Source organism: Misgurnus anguillicaudatus, chromosome 18 (genome assembly GCF_027580225.2).
Source record: "Misgurnus anguillicaudatus chromosome 18, ASM2758022v2, whole genome shotgun sequence".
NCBI lineage: Eukaryota > Metazoa > Chordata > Actinopteri > Cypriniformes > Cobitidae > Misgurnus > Misgurnus anguillicaudatus.
Window position 1 is genome coordinate 38,817,501 of NC_073354.2, and position 19,543 is coordinate 38,837,043.

At 36.8% G+C, this 19,543-nt stretch overlaps 1 protein-coding gene across 2 annotated transcripts in view; it reads right to left on the reverse strand.

Annotated features, from left to right (window-relative positions):
* wasf1 (WASP family member 1) overlaps positions 1 to 19,543 on the reverse strand; it is a 66,678-nt gene that overhangs the window by 32,153 nt on the left and 14,982 nt on the right. For both annotated transcript variants that reach the window (XM_073856468.1, XM_073856467.1), the window contains exons 2-3: positions 794 to 953; positions 162 to 296 (exon numbers count right to left, since the gene is read on the reverse strand). In XM_073856468.1, the coding sequence (XP_073712569.1) occupies positions 162 to 296; positions 794 to 926 (268 nt within the window). In that variant the 5' untranslated portion in view covers positions 927 to 953. The remainder of the gene's footprint in view (positions 1 to 161; positions 297 to 793; positions 954 to 19,543) is intronic.

Consider the following 19,543-nt stretch of genomic DNA (forward strand, 5'->3'; position numbering starts at 1 on the left):
GTGTGAAGGTGTGTGTGTGCATGTTTGTGTGTGCGGTTGCACGCATATGTGTGCATGTTTTTGGGTGTGTGTGCACGCACGCACGTGTGTTTGTTTGTGTGTGGTGTGTGTGTGTGTCTGCATGCATGTGTGTGTGTGTGTGTGTGTGTGTGTGTACATACGTTCCTCTTCCTTCGGATCAAGTTGAGTGACACTGATTGACAGGCGGTCGACTCTTTCTTGGAGCGCGTTCACTCGGAAGGAGAAGGAATGTGCTTCATTAAAGAGCTCTCCAAATACATCCTCTGCATATTTACCTGAAAACCCAAACACACACCAGCAGTATATCAGCATATATAGGACAGCACTACAGATCTCATATACTCCAGATCATTTTTATTAGAGCAGGGGTCTCCAATGTGGTAGCCTCAATTGTAATATTTATTTATTACATATTTTTTATATTAGCGTGGCTTGGTTTACGTATGTTAACATTTTGAGACCCCTGTATTGGAGTGATTGTGAATGGTAATGGGACGAAAAATCAATAGGCGCTCTGTGGGTCTAAAACCCAAGACCTGACTCGATTTCATACACGCTGATAGGCAGCGGTTTATATACCATTTTAAAGCATTTAATCACCTGTTTGACACTTTAATTTCTATTTTCAAATTGTTATACTATTCAAACTTTCCAATAGTTCATCCAATCCCTTAATTCATATGTATAAAAGCTACACACATAAAAATAAAAAAAGGATGTTTTTTGAAGAAAGTTTAGCAGCATCTCTCAGATGATAAACAGTGTAACTCACTGAGACTGCTGAGCTGTCGGATGACGTTGGCGAGCGAGATGTTTGTCACACACTCCAGTTCATTTTTAATGCTGTGCGGCAGAGCCGTGTGACACAGGTGACGCGGCTCGATGCTGCGTTTCACCAGCGGCATCCTGTCTCACGCCCGCCGACACCACACCTGAGAGAGAGAGAGAGAGAGAGAGAGAGAGAGAGAGATTAGTTCCAGATATTTATTCAGACATACATAAGCAGCTGTGAGATCTTCATGAGAATTCTTGTGAGCTTTAGTGAGAATGTGCACCTGTTCAGTATGGGAAGTTATTGCATTAAGTGTGTATAATTGATTTAGTGCACTCAGAAAGACACTTAAATAGCATGTAAACGTCATAATAACCAAAATCCTTTAACATACAGCTGTGGACAAACGTTTTCAGCATGACACAAATATTCATTTTAACAAAGTTTGCTGCTGAGGTTCTATCTATCCATCCATCCATCCATCCATCCCTATCTTTATCTCTATCTCTGTCTGTCTGTCTATCCATCCCTATCTGTCTGTCTGTCTGTCTCTCCGTTTGTCCATCCATCCATATATCTATGTCTGTCTGTCTGTCTATCCACCCATCCCTATCTATCCATTCATTCATCCATCTATCTCTCTATCTCTATATATGTCTGTCTGTCTATCCGTCCATCCATCCATCCATCCATCCATCCATTCATCTCTCTATCTCTATGTCTGTCTGTCTTTCTGTCTGTCTGTCTATCTATCCCTATCTATCTGTCTGTCTGTCTGTCCGTCCATCTGTCTATCTATCATCCATCCCTATCTATCTGTTTGTCCATCCATCCATCTATCCAACCATCTTTCTATCGCTATCTCTATGTCTGTCTGTCTATCCATCCATCCATCCATCCCTATCTATCCATTCATTCATTCATTCATTCATCCATCTATCTCTCTACATCTGTCTGTCTGCCTGTCTGTCTGTCTATCCATCTATCCATCCACACCTCTATCTCTATGTCCATCTGTCTATCTATCCATACATCCCTATCTACCTGTTTGTCCGTCCATCCATTTATCCAATTCATCCATCTCTCTATCTCTATGTCTGTCTGTCTCTCTGCCTGTCTATCTATCCCTATCTATCTATCTGTCTGTCTGTCCGTCCATCTGTCTATCTATCCATCCATCCCTATCTATCTGTTTGTCCATCCACCCATCTATCCAACCATCTTTCTATCTCTATGTCTGTCTGTCTGTCTGTCTGTCTACTCATCTATCCATCTATATCTCTATGTCTGTCTGTCTGTCTGTCTGTCTATCCATCCATCCATCCATCCCTATCTATCCATTCATTCATCCATCTATCTCTCTACATCTGTCTGTCTGCCTGTCTGTCTGTCTATCCATCTATCCATCCACACCTCTATCTCTATGTCCGTCTGTCTGTCCATCCATCCATTTATCCAATTCATCCATCTCTCTATCTCTATGTCCGTCTGTCTATCTAGCCATACATCCTTATCTACCTGTTTGTCTGTCCATCCATTTATCCAATCCATCCATCTCTCTTTCTCTATGTCTGTCTGTCTGTCTGTCTGTCTGTCTATCCATCCCTATCTATCTGTCTGTCTGTCTGTCTGTCCGTCTGTCTGTCTGTCCATCCATCCATCCATCCATCAATCCCTATCTATCTGTTCATCTGTCCATCCATCTCTCTATTTCTGTCTGTCTGTCTGTCTATCTATCCATCCTTCCCTATTTAATCTGTTTCTGTGAATGTTTCTATTGTGTGGTTTTAATTGTATATATGTATATTTCTTCTGTACAGCACTTTGGTCAACTTTGGTTGTTGTAAAGTGCTTAACAAATAAAGTTGGTATGGTATCTGTCCATCCATCTATCCAACTATCCATCTCTCTATCTCTATGTCTGTCTGTCTGTCTATCCATCCCTATCTATCTGTCCATTCGTTCATCCATCCGTCCATCCATCTATCCATCCATCCATCTCTCTATCTCTATCTCTATGTCTGTCTGTCCGTCAGTCCATCCATCCATGAACTTAGTGATGTCATTTATATATATACTGTACATATACAAATAATTTTAAAAAATTAAGCGGCAGTGCTGCTGTATTGAACAGTACCACAGCATCTTTCTCACAGTTAAACACACTTACACAGATATATTTAAACAGCTTTCATCTTGAGCCCCATTGACCCTGTGTACCGATGACCTTATCATCACATCACTGTTGCCATGGCAGCAGAGGTTAACCCCTCAGATCTGAGTGATGAAGATGCTCATGTATCATTAAACTTCACTGTCGGCCATATCTGCCCCCCTAACCTTCAAAAAACACACAAATGTTTTAAGGTGGACCTCAAAGCCTTTCTACAGTTTCAGCTCAACCGCTGCATCCTTTAATGGCCAAAACTCCATCTGAATAAATACTGATAGACCGAACACAAGAGATGTTTTGCTTTGTTACCCTCACAGCATCAAAAGGATGAAAGAAAGTGAGAAGATAATGAAAAGATGCTAAACACAAATAAAGGAGGATAGATGTGTTTTCTGAAGATTAAGGTTAGTTTCAGGCTTTGATTCTGAAAAAATGTGCATCAGTTGCTTCATCTCAAGTCACTTTTATTTGTATTGCGCTTTTATTAAACACACCTCCTTTCAAAGCAGCTTTACCGAAAATGAAACTGTAAAGTAAGTCTCTGGTGTTGATAGTGTTAGTCGAGTCCAACTTAAGTCCGAGTCAAGACCGAGTCCAGATAAAGCTTGGAAAATTCAACTCAATATTTAACTTACAAGGTAAATAGCTGTGTAATAAGCGGGATAATGTATAGGCAGCAAGTTGTTAGCGTGAAATAAGCCCCTTCAGTGTAATGCAAGACCCTTAGCTTCTGGGGCTTATTTCTGCGATACATTATCCCTTACTTAATAAACCCTTAAGATGTTTATTATTAAATCAAACGTTAAACTGAATTTCTGACGAATATTAATACAGTGCTGCCGTGTAGAGTAAAAATAAAAACATGCAGCTGAAAACTAGGACAGTCAACTGGAGATACGCAAGAATCTAGTGAGACCATAAGATTTCACATAAGCAGAATAAACATCAAGACTCAGATGTCATGTGTGAGCTTTTGCTTATCTGCAATATCTGACTAATAGTTTATATCAGATGTTTGAATATCTTTCACCAATTGTTAAAATATTGTTCAATATTAAAAATGTTTCCTATATCAATGATCTGCTTCACTGTAATATAAAACTATCATTGTGGTTACATTATTACTGTAATATGATGAATCATAAACATTATTATTAATAATTAAATTATTATTTTGCCACAGAAAAATTGAGTTTATTTGAATTCATATCAACTTTAATCAAAAATTGGGACGCCCTGCTCGGTGTGTCGTATTTCTGGACTGAATGAGGAGATCTGTGTTGGAAATGTAGGCAGCAATTAGCACAATGAAAGAGACAGGAAATTAAAAAGACACCCCTATCCCTTGAGTCTTATTTTACAGTTCTCCATCTCCACGGCAACCGCACACTGGGATGTTGGACATTGCACCCCCCTCGCCTCAATCCCCTGCCTGATACCCCATCACTGTAAATATATTCAAACATCCCAGTCCTCTTAGGAAACACACACACACGCCAAATATCTCAAAATATCCCAGTGAAAAAACACACAAATATCCCAGAATCCTATGACGAACACATGAAAACTCCTGAATCCAAATACCCCAAAATCCTCTGGTCTTTTACATAAAGTACGTTTACATGCAACCAAATAATCCATTTTAAATCATACGTATGGCTCAATCGGATTGAAAAGCCTTCATGTAATCAATAATCAATACTTGAGATTGATTGGATGCCAATTTTGATTGTATTAACTCTTTCTCCGCCAGCGTTTTAAAAAAAAGTTGCCAGCCAGCGCCTGCAGCATTTTTTATGATTTTCACATAAGTTTAATGCATTCCAGAAAATGTTCTTCTGTAAATATATAAACATACAATATATCAAATGAAATAACAGACCCTCTGCTTTCAAACTTAAAACCCTTTCATATCACATCTCAAATATGGGTAGGTTTTTTCAAAAACACCCAATTTTTGTAAAGGACTTTTGATAGAGATCAGATTCACCGCGATCATCAAAACATACACAGAGTTCTTACTCTTTCACGTGAGGCGTCACTTCTGAGTTGCATAAATTGCGGAAAAACGTCACCTAATGGATAATAGCAGTATTGCGCAAAGCCGGAAAAGCTCGTCATTGGAAGGGAAGAGTTTTCTCATAATTGACGAGTTAACTCGTCAATGGCGTTGAAAGAGTTAAAAGGGGTGGTGCAGTCTGATATGTGATCTGATCATCAGGAGAAAGTACACATGTAAACGTGTGAATTGTAGTATTTTCTTAAAAAAATGTGCATATGCGCAAAACAATTGTGCTTAAGTTCTCGTCTTATATTTACGTATCGCATGATTCTCGTCATAGAAATATACAATAGCAAGGCAATGGCAACACACATTATAAAGGCGTCGTGCCTTTTGAGTTTGCTTTTATCTGAAAACTTCTTAAGAATAACTTTCTTCAACTCAACTTTGACCTTGTACATTTATCCAGAGATAAAGGGTGAACTCGATGAGAGATGCTGTCTGCTACGTTGCCAAGTCCTCTTCTTTTTTGCAGACTTCAGATTTGGGCTACTTTTAAACTGTTTCAGCGAGTTGATTGTTTTGCAGGATAAAGATGAAAGGATTTAGTTTATTAGTTATTAGCATGTAGGCTGTGAATAGTCATTGGGATGCTTTTGGGCTAGTTTTGAATGTCCATTGGGCTGGTTTTAATACACAAATCTGGCAACCCTGGCTGTGCGCTTGCGCAGACATTTGGATCGTATTATATAGAATGTGCATGTAAATGAACATTTTAATCAGATTACAATGTTCAGGGTTCATGTGTGTGAGCTTCCTCTTTGAATCTGATCAGATCATCACACAAAACTATTTTGTTCAGTCCGGGACTGCCATTATGATTTTTAAAAGTTAGATATAAAACATGAATAGAGGAGATCTGAAGTGTCTTGTGTTGCCTTCAGGTCCTCTAGAGACGTTTCTCTGAGTATCAAAGTCATGATGTAATGTATGTTTTGTGATTAAGACTGAATAACAATGAAAAATGTGATATATTACATTGCCAAAGTCTTGTTAGTGCAAATACACAAAATGAACTTCATCAACTCAACATAAACTGCATACAAACGCCACTCCATAATACTCTTGTTGGTCGCTCATTGGTTTTGCACACAGACATAATATCAGTTTTCTTTCGTGCCATGTGAGTTAGAGAGGAAAGGACTTCGAGAAAGATCACCTCGGCCTGTGTGATTCGATTCGGATCGTACTTCATGCCCACTCTTTTCCTCCCTGCAAGCGCTCATCTGTGATACAATAACTCATTTTGCAGACAGACAGAAACCAATCGCAGGCAACGAAATACTGCAACAGCCAATCAGAAAAGTGGACGGCTCAATCACACCCAATAAAAGCGCTGGACGTATGGAGGTGTGATCGCACCAACAGCTGGTTTCCATTAGAATCTCCTGAGGTCTCCCATATGAGAAAACAAAGGATTGGAAAGAGATGTCCGCGAGCCTTGCGGTCTTACATAACACACACGCTTGTGCAGACACTCGTCTCATTTAGCTACAGCAGTGAAGTGCAATGCTAACATAGTTTACCGTACTAGACTAAAATATACAAACTTCTGCTTATAGATTCATAATGCACAAGCTCAGTTAATGACTATAACTTGCTATGTTTTAATGAGGATGCCTGTAGGATATAGTATAGCCTATAGGTATGTAGTATGTATGTGTGCAGTATGCCAATCTTCATACATAGTATACCTGGAAAACATCTCCTAAAATCAGTGCACAATGCTTTAGATACTGTATCATATGATGACTTAAACACATGTGAAAGTATTGTAGCATAGGGCTGTCAAATGATTAATCGTGATTAATCGCATAAAAAAAATGTGTTTGCATAATATATGTGTGTAGGCTGTGTGTAATTTTTATGTATATATAAATACACACGTGCATGTATAAATTTAGGAAAATGTATTAAATTAAATTAAATTAAATTAAATTAAATTAAATTAAATTAAATTAAATTAAATTAAAATAAAATAAAATAAAATAAAATAAAATAAAATAAAATTAAATTAAATTAAATTAAATTAAATTAAATTAAATTAAATTAAATTAAATTAAATTAAATTAAATTAAATTAAATTAAATTAAATTAAATTAAATTAAATTAAATGTGGCATTGATTCAACAAGGAGCTAAAAGCATTCTTTAGAAAAGTTTGCCATATTGATAGGATAGCATCTTGCAGTTGATGGAGATTTTTGGGATGCACATCCAGGGCATGAAGTTCCACACATCCTAAAGATGCTCTATTGGGTTGAGATCTGGTGACTGTGGGCTATTTTAGTACAGTGAACTCATTGTCATGTTCAAGAAACCAATTTGAAATGATTCGAGCTTTGTGAAATGGTGCATTATCTTGCTGGAAGTAGCCATCAGAGGATGAGTACATGGTGGTCATAAAGGAATGGACATGGTCAGAAAAAATGCTCATGTAGGCCGTGGCATTTAAACGATGCCCAATTGGCACTAAGAGGCCTAAAGTGTGCCAAGAAAACATCCCCCACACCATTACACCATTGCATTAATGAGAAATTGAACAGGTGTTCCTAATAATCCTTTAGGTGAGTGTATACCTATGAAAAATACTATTTGGCACTGTTTTGGCTGTGCAAAAGTCATAGGTTCGATTGCAGGTAACACACATACAAATAAACTGTATCGCTTGCTTAAAGTGCACTGTGAATTGCTTTAGAAAAAAGGTGTCTGCTAAAACAGTTACTAACATTTAGACTGTACAGAGTCTGTACAGAGAACAGTATGAAGTTATCAGATCAACATCACTTTAAGCATTTATTCTGATGTCTGATCCACCTCACTAAGTATTTGAAATGTCACCGACTGTGTCTGATGTTTAGATAAGAACGGAGAGGAAATCAGAGTCCGATGCTGTATCTAATCTGTAAGTGACTGTGCAGATCCTGGTTCAGCTCTTGACTTTTCATATGTAATTGAATGTTCACGCTGTGTCCGCTGTGACCTTCGCCGAGCACTTCTTTGTCAAGTCGCATGAATAAATAAGCAGCGAGAGCCGATGCAGATATCCCAGAGTGCTTTGCTCTTATCTGCCTGTACACCTGACTCTGGACACAATATGTTTGCACATGCATACTAGGGTTGTGCCGACAGACGATAATATCGCCTATCCACGACAGTCAGACATATGACCGATAGCGGCAGTGTTGCCAGCTGCCCTTAGAGTAAAGCAGCATCTTTTTGTCCACCAATCCAGTGGCTTGTCATAAATGAGTAAGAAAATAAATAAATAAGTTAACTATTGCCCCGCCCCCTGATACCATCGTGGATCAGCGATCTCTCATGCTAACGATAGGACGATCTCTTTATGGGTCATATTGCCCAACACTAATGCATATGCATGGGTCAATGATATGACGTTAATTATTTTGTGTCCGTATGGTTCAATTAAATGTAAAAGGGTTAAACTTTTAAAATAAAATTGCAGATTACTTGCATACATCCTCTTTTTTGAGTCTAAAATTTCTGGTTTTATTCATTTTGAAAGAATATTTGGGGGATAATTGCAAAAATGTCAATGTGGAGTAACCGGTCTGTGTCAATTGGTGTAACTAGTATTTTTTAAAATTAAAATATAAATATATTCATAAAAAATGTGGAATAATATATAATCATCTAGTTTAGTGTAATATGATTTTTGCATACATTTTTACATAATTTGTCAAAGGTTATTTAGAAAACAGAGCTGTTTTTATCATATGTCCGGACAAATATTACAAAAACGCATTAAAAATTTAGAAATAACAAATAAAATTATATTTTTAAAAAATATTTATGATTACGCTTACATGCCATCAAGGTGTATAAAATATTTAATATTTCTCATTCTTTGGCGCAATTAGCGGTTACACCATTTGACATTTTCTGGTCTATTCAGTCTTAACTTTCATAAAAATGGTGCAAATGTAATTTTTTATTGCATAAAATCAATATAAATACACTATGTGCATTGAAATAAACCTGATGCATGCTTTTAAAACAAGTTTTTAAAAAGATTTTTGAATTTCTCATCTTGCCATACCGTTTTTGTCACTGACCCACATACTGGATGTTGGGGCTGCAAGATGTTGCGGGGGAACCGAGGGGCCACCTTCCAATCTCTTTGATGAAGCCAGTACGGAAGTGACTTAAACTGCAATTCATTGACAGGCCGCATGTAAAGATCCCCAACTTTACAGCAGAAAATATGTTATATTACATAAAATATTTTTTTTTTGGGTCTATAGAGATCATTTAGCCCTGCATGACAACTATGAGGGGAGTGATTTTTTTTTGTAACTCATCTGTTTAAATTATATTAAAGGTGCAGTGTGTAATTTTTAGAAGGATCTCTTGACAGAAATGCAAAATAATTCACAAAACTATACTATCAGGGGTGTATAAAGACCTTTCATAATGAACCGTTATGTTTTTATTACCTTACAATGAGATGTTTTTATCCTCATACACAGAGGGTCCCCTTACATGAAAGTCGCCATTTTGTGCCGCCATGTTTTTTACAGAAGCTCTTAACGGACAAACTTTTTTACTAAGTTATCTTCAACGATGATATGTTTGTCCTGTGGCGGCTACCGTAGCTTCTCTATTAATTTCAAAAGCGAAGGGTGAGCTGTAAACTGAGTCGTTGGTTGCAATTTGCAACCTCACCACTAGATGCCACTAAAATTTACACACTGCACCTTTAAGCTTTAAAGTTCTGCATAATTAAGGGCATGGTCACTTGAATGACAGGTGAACAGTCACTGCTGTCACTACTGTTGAGCTAGGCGGGCGTGGTTTTGAACCTTAGGTCCCCCCACATCCCACCTCTTTACCCATTTTCAGTTATCTGCGAGTGATGCCTGTGACGCGATGCTAAGAAGGCAACAGGAGGCTCCACCAACTATTGGCTTCAAGCTTTTCACAAACCTATGGGTGACGTTACGTCCATATTTTTTACAGTCTATGGGGGGAACCGACATTGCAATATTTTTTTTCTGCAATGTATGAGCAATACTCAATGACTTTACCAGCTCTGATGAGCTCAGATGAGCTCTGTTTGATAGGAATTAATGTCTACCTTGGATTTTTTTGTATAGCTCTGGCAGCTTGAGGAAAATAGTTGTGTGACGGTATACCTCATGTCAAGCGACCAGATCATATAATTGAAACCTTGTCTTTCGCAAGGTGAAACGATTTCTCTCTGCAGTATGAAACCGTTCTTTTATATAGTGAAACACTGGCAAAGTCATCTGAAATAGTTTTGCGATGTTGATCCTAAAACAATATATTGTGCAGCCCTATTGTATGTACACGCACATAAACAGTTACAGACACATGATAAACAATGTGTAGAAAGGGGGGGGGTACACTTGAAAAATGTTATTACCAATAAACTGCATTTGTGCTGCAATAAACAGTGTAAGTAGACAAAAGGGAAAGACAAAAACACTACAAGATTGTAGAAGCTTAGACCTTAGTCAGGTTATAGACTTATAAAACACAAACAAGCGCAATCTCTTGATATTTCTAAAGCCGTTTTCTCTGTGGTCAATGATCAGAATTAGCTCTGACATTTATTTTGGAGTCTAACACGGATCTGTGAAGAATAAGGGAGGAGAACTCATTCAGAGAAATGGATTCGCATCGCTCCAGTCGACAGTGATGTTAAATACTGCTGAATACTCAGGAGAAATTACAGCAGTCACACCAAAATCTCTTTCTAATGAATCTGATCGGTCGTGTTGTGTTGCTTAGGGTCGGTTTAAATTCACTCTGCTGTGTAGAAAATTCATCAAGATGAGACGAGACAGCCCTATCGACAAATCATTTAATTGAAAACCTGTTTACACGCATTGACATACTGTTGCCCCAAATAGACAGCCGAAAAAGTCTTACTTCGTTTTTTTTTTTGTCTTAATTTCCAGCAAAAATATCTTAAAATGTTTATTTCGAGATACATTTACCCTCTTAAAGGCGGAGTCCACGATGTTTGAAAGCTAATGTTGATATTTTAAATCACCTAAACAAACACGCCCCTACCCCAATAGAATCTGGACCTTCTGTTTATAGACCCGCCCCACACGTACGCAACCCGGCAAGGATGTCGGTTAGTAGGCACGCTCCTTACTGCTGATTGGCTATAAGTGTGTTTTGGTAGTCGGCCCGTCTCCTTTTCCAAAGCGTTTTTCAAACATCGTGGACTCCGCCTTTAACCAAAATGATACAAAAGAATATATAATAATAATATGTTTAATTTCTCAAGGACGCCTTACAAAGACAATATATCTATATCTTGTTTTATGTTTAAAAAAATGCTTATAACAACTACAAATATCTGCCAGGGGGTAGGTACAATTAGCTTGAATTAAGTTTATTGAATTATGTTGAAACTTGAATTGTTTAATTTAATTTAATTTTTTTACCCCACTGGCAGATAATTATACTTTTTTTAAGCATAAGGCATAAATAGACTAACTGTGTGTTCACACCAGACGCGATAGAGGTGGCAAAAACACGCCATTCATGCGTAGTTGGACACTTGAACATTTTGAGTTTATTCGCTTCATCCGCGTGTGAAATTCTAGTCATTCGAGATATTCACGCGGAAATTAGCGTCATGGGAGGGGCTTCTGCGACTCTGCTCGCTTTCTGTAATCATGTCACTATAGAGCAGTGCTTCTCAATTATTTTCTGTCACGCCCCCCCCTAGGAAGAAGTAAACATTTCGCGCCCCCCCCCAACTCTCCGCCGTGACTGTAAATAGTATAATTTGTCTATAAAATTGCACATCTGCAAAACATTGTATACTTATTAACATTAAAGAAAACACAAAAAAAGACATATCAATCAACTTCCAACAAAGAATAACTTTATTAACATTGTTTTTTAGTCTGTAACAGAAAAGACTTAAAAATGCATCAATTTGCCTGAAATAAAAAAAATCAATCCTTATTTAACGTATAATATTTTTTGACCATTTGATACTGAAAAATTAAATTAAATATAATCAATAAATAATAATAAAAAACTCAAGCGGCTTATTGGCGTGTTTGTGGTGTAATGTCTTTAAGTGACGGTGCAAAAAATCACTTCCTGAAAAAGTATTTTCCCCGGGGTCTCGCGCGCCCCCTCCTGGTGTCGCTTCGAGCCCCCCCTGGAGGGCCCGCCCCACTATTTGAGAAGCACTGCTATAGAGCAAGCTCCTGATAACGCAGCGCGAAAATATCCGCCAAAGTTCAGAAATTTCAACTCGCACGTTATCCACAGCAACGCTCAATTCACAGGGAACGCGCCATCCACACCACGCCTTCCATTAGCGCACACCTCGCGTCTTTGCATTGACTTAACATGGTAATCACTCGCGCTTGCCGTCTCTTCCGCGTTTGGTGTAAACGCACAGTAACAATTATATTATCAAACTAAAGGTGTAACGTACACGTATTTGTACCGAACCATTCGGTACAGGACTTCCAGTTCGGTGCATAAGTTACATATTAAGTGACAGACCACAGGTTTGTTTAGCAAAGCCGCTAAGGGCGAACACGTTTTTCATTCCCCTGCGCTAATTTTATATTTTCCGAAAAAATACTTTTTTATTTTTTAAATACCTGCTAGACGGACGTGTTTGACCATTCTGCGCTCATCTTACGTCTTTTGTGGTGTCTCACACACAAGTGCAGTGTCAATTTCCACTTTTGATAATCAATGTCAGGTCCAGAAATTGTAACAAACAGGACACCCCGAAGGCGGGACAAGCATTGCAATGGTTTTGTTTACAGTAGCAAGTTGGCATGGCTATTTCTGTTATTGTTCCCTACTTAGTTTTAATTTATTTTATTTAAACCAAGCAAGGGTGTTTTATTAAAAAATCTGTTTCAAATATGTAAGCGTAGGGTACGCACTTTTTGGTACGCTGATACGCTCTTCTAAATGCGGCAGAGTCTAAGATGGTGGCGTTACCGGAAGCTAGTTATTTTCGTTTATAAAGTTTTAAATCCATTTGTAACATTTCTCTTGCAAAATCGCATTGATTACCCTTAGACCGCCTGTTGGATTATTTTTGCAAAGGATTATTTTTTCGAAGGATGGATGCACATTCTTTGGGCTTAAGGAAGTAGAAGACCATATTTTTAATATTGGAAGGACATTTTCTGAAAGGACTGAAAATGTGTTGGTCTGTAAAAATTACAGACATGTGTATCTCAGATGGCGTGAGTGTGAGTAAACCATGATGTAATTATCATTTTTGGCCAAACTATCCCTTTAATAATAAACGACAAGCAATTTATGTTTTGAATATCTTCCCCCTAACTGTACCGAAACCGAACCACTATTAAAAAACCGAGGTACGTACCGAACATACATTTTGTGTACAATTACACCAAAACGTATAGTGTTTATCATTATTATTCATATAGTGTATATTTACATTTATCTTGTAACACCTGTTTAGTGTTTATGATGCAAAACATTTAAATCTTTTGCTAAACACTCACAAATAAAACACTATTAAAACATTTCATATAAATCAACACACACACAAACACCCTGACAGCACTGAAGTCAAGTGCACCTGCTTCAGCTGTCAGGTTTAATATAGACTACAGCATACAGCAGCCTGTCCGTGGATGTGATGTTTCCTATCTACTCATCTGGGTCTCAACTGAAAGTACACAGAGACACTTAACGTTTCTTTAACAAGCTCATCTGCCACCCGTCTGTCTCAGAGTTCAGCTCATGTGAGTTGTAACCCCTCGTCCTCAAAGACAAAAAAAACCCAGCGTAACTGTACTCAAAACTTGCCTTCAAAAACATGCAGACCTGAAGGGAAAAGTGCAAGTATTTTTAGCCTGACATGTTGTCAGTACTCACACCATGAGATGCTGAAAAACAGCTGCGACGCAACATCTGTCTGATGCATGTGTGTCTAGACCAGCAAATAAAAATACGGTAATGTAAAAGAAAAAGAATATAGATAAGTATGATATCGTATTTTACTGCCTGGATGAATGAATTGGTGTTAAATCTAAAAATGCCCCATCCACACTGATTTTCAGGAGAATTTCTTTTTGATGTTTTGAGAAATCTGTTGATGGTTTTGCAAGAGAAACATCAGGTGACCTTTATGGCAAAAAATGAATGTCTACGTATTTTTGTATTTAGTTTTTTTAGTATACATATCTAAACATTTCTAATTATCAGCTCATCGCCAGTGAAAATCGCTTGGGTGTAAAGGCAGAAAAACATCTCTTAAAACGTCAACGTTAAGCGCATTAAACGTCGTGGGGTGTAAAGACCTTAAGGATTTGTTCATACTTGTAGTTCGGGTTATTTGGTTCTTTTGGTTTGGTTCACACTAGCATTTTATCAGCAAACCTTAAGATAACAAACCTTAATGCGTAAGGATAAGGTCACAACCCGATTGGTCGGCTTTAATGACGAATTTTATTCGACAGAAGTTTGATCAACCACAACAACAATGCTGCATGCTGGAGTAAACATGCTTCTTTTATGTGTCTTTATATGGAGGTATTATTAACAGATAGGAGCTCATTAAGATATTTTACTATCACCAAACATTTTATAAACTTAAGCATTTTGTGCGTTTTTACCAGCATATGCTCGATGGACCAAATGTTAATGGCTTTTTACCTCTCCGTTGCGGCATGTTTGCCCTCTGCTCATTTTGTTTATGCATACACCACTGATCTACCGGCCTCCCATCATAGTAATGCCCACGGACCGTTCCCCTTTAATTAATTTGTTTTTTCATTTTTATTGAATCTTATAGTATAGTATTTTTTATATATAGTACTTCATATATAGGATTTTTACTGGATCGCCTAAGTCTACCCAGTGACAACCAACTGCTTCCTATAACTTTTAATATAAATGTAAAAAATTTTTAATTCCCATAAAATTTTATAAAATAGTATTTAATATATAGTGTATCCTCTATAGGATCGGCTAAGTCTGGCTCCGTCTCAAGGGTTTTTTCTCCCAAGGACTTTTTGGGTTTTTCTCCTGTTTTTTCGACCCCTAGGGAGTCAGCGGACATTGGCTTAACTTTGAACTCTGTTTTATACGTGACATAACTATATATGTTACTCTGCTCACTAGTATGGTTTAATCTTAGCTGCTGTCCTCTGATTTTTCTGTGTTTTCTCTTGTTTTTATTCATGTAAAGCTACTTTGAAACAACTAAACAATTGTGAAAAGTGTTATATAAATAAAATTGAATTGAATACACCGCTCATACTGCTGTCTTGTGATAATACGTCCTGTTTTTGGTTCGTTGGGCTGTCTGTGGTCCATGTGCGTTTAAATATACCAAACATGTCAAGTATAAACACGCCCTAATATATAGTATACCCAAATGGCAAAATTTTTTGTAAAAATGTGTTTCTGGGGCAACAAATAGATTTCTACTTTTACAACCCATACGACAAAAAATATATATATATTTCCTGGCCAAAATATATACGTTTATAAAGTTTATTTTTGCAGTTGAAAATATATTTATTTACCTTTTACAACCTGTTATGTTTACAGGTTGTAACATAAACAAAGATTTTCTTTTAATGCGATGTGAATATAAATGCCTTAAAATATATTTATTTTAATATATTTTTGTATAAAATGGTCAAAAAATATATAGGTGAAAAATACATTTTTATAAGCATCATACAAAATATATTTTTTGCCGTAGGCTATGGGTGTTTACTTGAGATGCAAAATTATTTAAGAGATTAGGTCTTGTTTTCTGGAAAAAAGAAAATAAAAATCTGTCAGTGGGGGTACATTGAAAAAAATGATTCATTTACTTTTTTAAGGTAAGTGGTTGTAATCAATTTATTTAAGCTACATTTAAACAAAAGTTTTTTTTGTTTTGTTTTATATTTCAAATTTTTTTGTTTAAATGTATCTTAAATAAATTGATTGTGACCACTTACCTTAAAAAAATGTGTAAATTAACTAAATCTTTTTTTTCCAGTGTAAAAAACGTAATCATTTAAGTTTCAACTTGATTTAATAAACTTAATTCAAGTTAAAGGTATTGTGGAGGATTTTCTTTTTCCGGGTGGATCATCAAGACTATTGGTCCTCCTAGTTAGCAATCAGGAGTGTTGTGCAATTGCATTTTTTAAAAAGTGGAGAAGGTGGTTCTTTTGTAATATTCGAGAAAATCCTCTGCTACAAATTTAATTATCCTAATCCCACTTGCAGACATTTTTTTTACATGATTTTCATAATTTTTTCTGAAAACAAGACTTTATATATGTGTTCATTTTGCTTATATATCGAGTTAAGAATTTCAAGGTATTTACGCTGCAACACTTTTCCTTCCGTTGACTTCCATTCATGCGCATGCAAATGCGTCAGACAGGAAACAAAGCTATTTTGCATTTTGTGTACCAAGTTCAAGTCTGGTACATCCTGCAAATTCGTATGACGCGGAGACATGTGACCAGTAGAAAACCGGTACATCACGGGATGACCTTTCTCTCTACTGAAAAGCAAAGATGGACGAAGTGCTCCCAACCTGTATTCGTAGCAACGTCTGAAAAATATTTGCATGCTTAAAGTCAAGTGTGACCGCCTCTTCAGTCATTACTCCTTTGCAGTGTATAGGAGGCTTTTGAAACATTAATGACCTATATTTATTGTTAGCTCGTCTTAGTTGATTTACTGTACATACTTACAAAGCGAATTCAGGCTTACTTTATCAGTATTTGCATTATCTGAGAAACAAACCCATGACCTTGGGGTTGCTACTGTACTTCAGTCCAATGCACTACCACTTTAAAATCAACATATATTTCTTTCTCATGTCATTTATTCTTTTGTGTTCGAGTCTCAGTGATGTGTAGTCTGGTCACACATCTACAGCTCGATTTAAACTTTAATTCAAATGCCACAGAGCAGATGGCAGGATGGTGTTTAATCTCACTTCTTGCCTGTATGGGGACACAGAACAGCTTGGTGGGAAATTTTATTTTAGCAGGATCTACAAAACGAGTTAAACTTTAAAGCAGTGATCACCAACCCTGTTCCTGGAGATCTATTAGTTTCAACACACCTTCCTCTATTTTATAGGTGGCCATTAAAAGCTTGATCAGCAGGTTCAGGTGTGTTTGGAGGTGAAGTAATAGGAACAGGGTTGGTGACCATTGTCTTTAAAGCAATGGACTTGCTGAGGACTTGACTTTTCTCAGGGTTTGTGTTTATCATTAGCTTGAGTAGATATGAGATTACAATACATTTCAAACTCAAAATCTGTCTTTAACTTGTATAACGTGTGAATGACAACACAACAGAATTCACTAAGAATAAATTGTGCCTGCTGATGATAGCGTGGTTCATTTGCATATGCTGCACCTCATTTTTGGGAAATTAAGCAAATCAAGTAACGTCTAAAAACTGCCACATTTCCCCATCTACTCCATGCTTCATCAGATCTTTAAAATGCTAGAAGGTTGTTTGTGAATAATGTGTATCTAAATACAACTCTCTTTTCTTTTATTTCATCACTTAATGCAAAAAGATCACACCAGCATGTCTCACATATTAAAATCAGTTTGCTGTATTTTCATGTCTTTTGGTTCGTCCTTGTTTCTCATTTTTGGTATTTACTGTTAGGCTGCTTCGCAACAACGCAAAATTGTGAAAAGTACTATACCCAGGTTAAAAGAGCCCCAAAATTCAGTTTAAGTACACTTAGTAAAAGCATTTTTTGCACACATTAATTTTAAACTTATTATTCCAAAAAATTTGTCTTTAGTAATTCTAAAAATAAACTTAATATGTATATTACTATAACTGACATTTTTGGTCTCGAAGTCTAATTTTGGTCTTATTTTAAAGAAGACACTTTAAAGGTTTTTACAGAAGTGTCTGGAGGTGAAGAATTAAATAAGAAATTTTTCATTAAAAGAAAATTGAGGTTTGTGTTTTACTGTGAGGTTTGCTGCATACTCTTGTCACAAATTAATAAATTACAGTCACTGCATTATTATTACTGCTAAAAGGTTTTAAAATATGAAAACTACATTCTTAGACCTTTCTAAAAATATATACTTTGTTGTGCTAGATTAACATTTACATGAAAAATATTGAAGTAAACCCGAGTGTCCCGCTCACGGGACAGCGCCAGTTAACGTGTTTTAAAGGTGCAGTGTGTAAATTTTAGCGGCATCTAGTGGTGAGGTTGCAAATTGCAACCAGCGACTCAGTCCACTGCTCACTCCTCGCTTTTGAAATGCATAGAGAAGCTACGTCATCGTCAGAGACAACTTAGTAAAAAAAATTGTCTGTTAAGGGCTTCTGTAGAAACATGGGTGAACAAAATGGCGGCTTCCATGTAAGGGGACCCTCTGTGTACTGAAAGTAGAACTATACTTTTACTTTACACTTTTATTTAGCACAAAAAAGTTCACATTTAAAAAACTTTGTATAAAAGTTCAAAGTTCAATGCCAAGTGATATATTTACTTTAACAGAATCAAGGACGGCTGGTTTGGACTACAGCTCTGTACATACCAGTTAGATGATGACAATATTCAGAATTTTTGACTAACGTCCGCCTACAAGAATACCAGTGCCAAAAAAGTGCGTAACCTTGTTGCACTTACACGGAGAAGGTGAAAAGTTGCATTAATAGAGTGTTTCTTTTGCTATTTCATCGAGACAATTTGTTTGGCCATTGCTGAGAACAGCTTCATCAATCTGGCGTGACCTTTCCAGACAACGTGTATGCGCTAAGATGCTGTCGTCGAATCGCAACACACTGAACCAGCTACACAATCACAACTTGTTACGTATTTCTGAAAGAGGGACTTCATAAAACAAGAAAGACATCAGCTTGTTTTTATAATAGTGAAAACAGCGCTATAGAAATACTTAATTTTTTTACACAGAAAACATAAACACATGTTATTGTGCACTGTAAACACAATCAAAGCTTTGAAAACGCAGAAAAAAATGCATATTTAAGTTTCTTTTCAGTACACTTAAATATACTGTATTTTTAACTGGGTAGAAATAACCTTTAATTGAATTAAACGGCATGTTTTTGTTAGCAGATACTAATTTTCCAGACAGACAGAGTCGACTTTTATGAATAAAAGAACAAAAGTCTAAATTAAAAGTATGCAGGAAGCCTTATTTAGATAGAAATGCATGTTTGTATTGAAACAAATGTCAACGGCAAGGTGAAATGCGACATCAACAGCAAACCATCAAGAGAAATTTGTCCAAGCTTCTGTTCTTTAATATGTGTTCAGTCTGAACAGTATGGAGATGCTATGGACTCAAAGAGTGTTGAAGGACGAAGTGATGAATGATACTGAAGAAGCTGTGAAGGCAGAAATCAAAGCCATCAATAACAGGCCTGTGTTTGTCTAGTTATGACACAAAGAGAGAAAACTGGCCTTTATTTAGCTGAGAAGAACCTTCATTACATCGAGTTTGCTGGTGAAGCACTTCAGGGACGACATG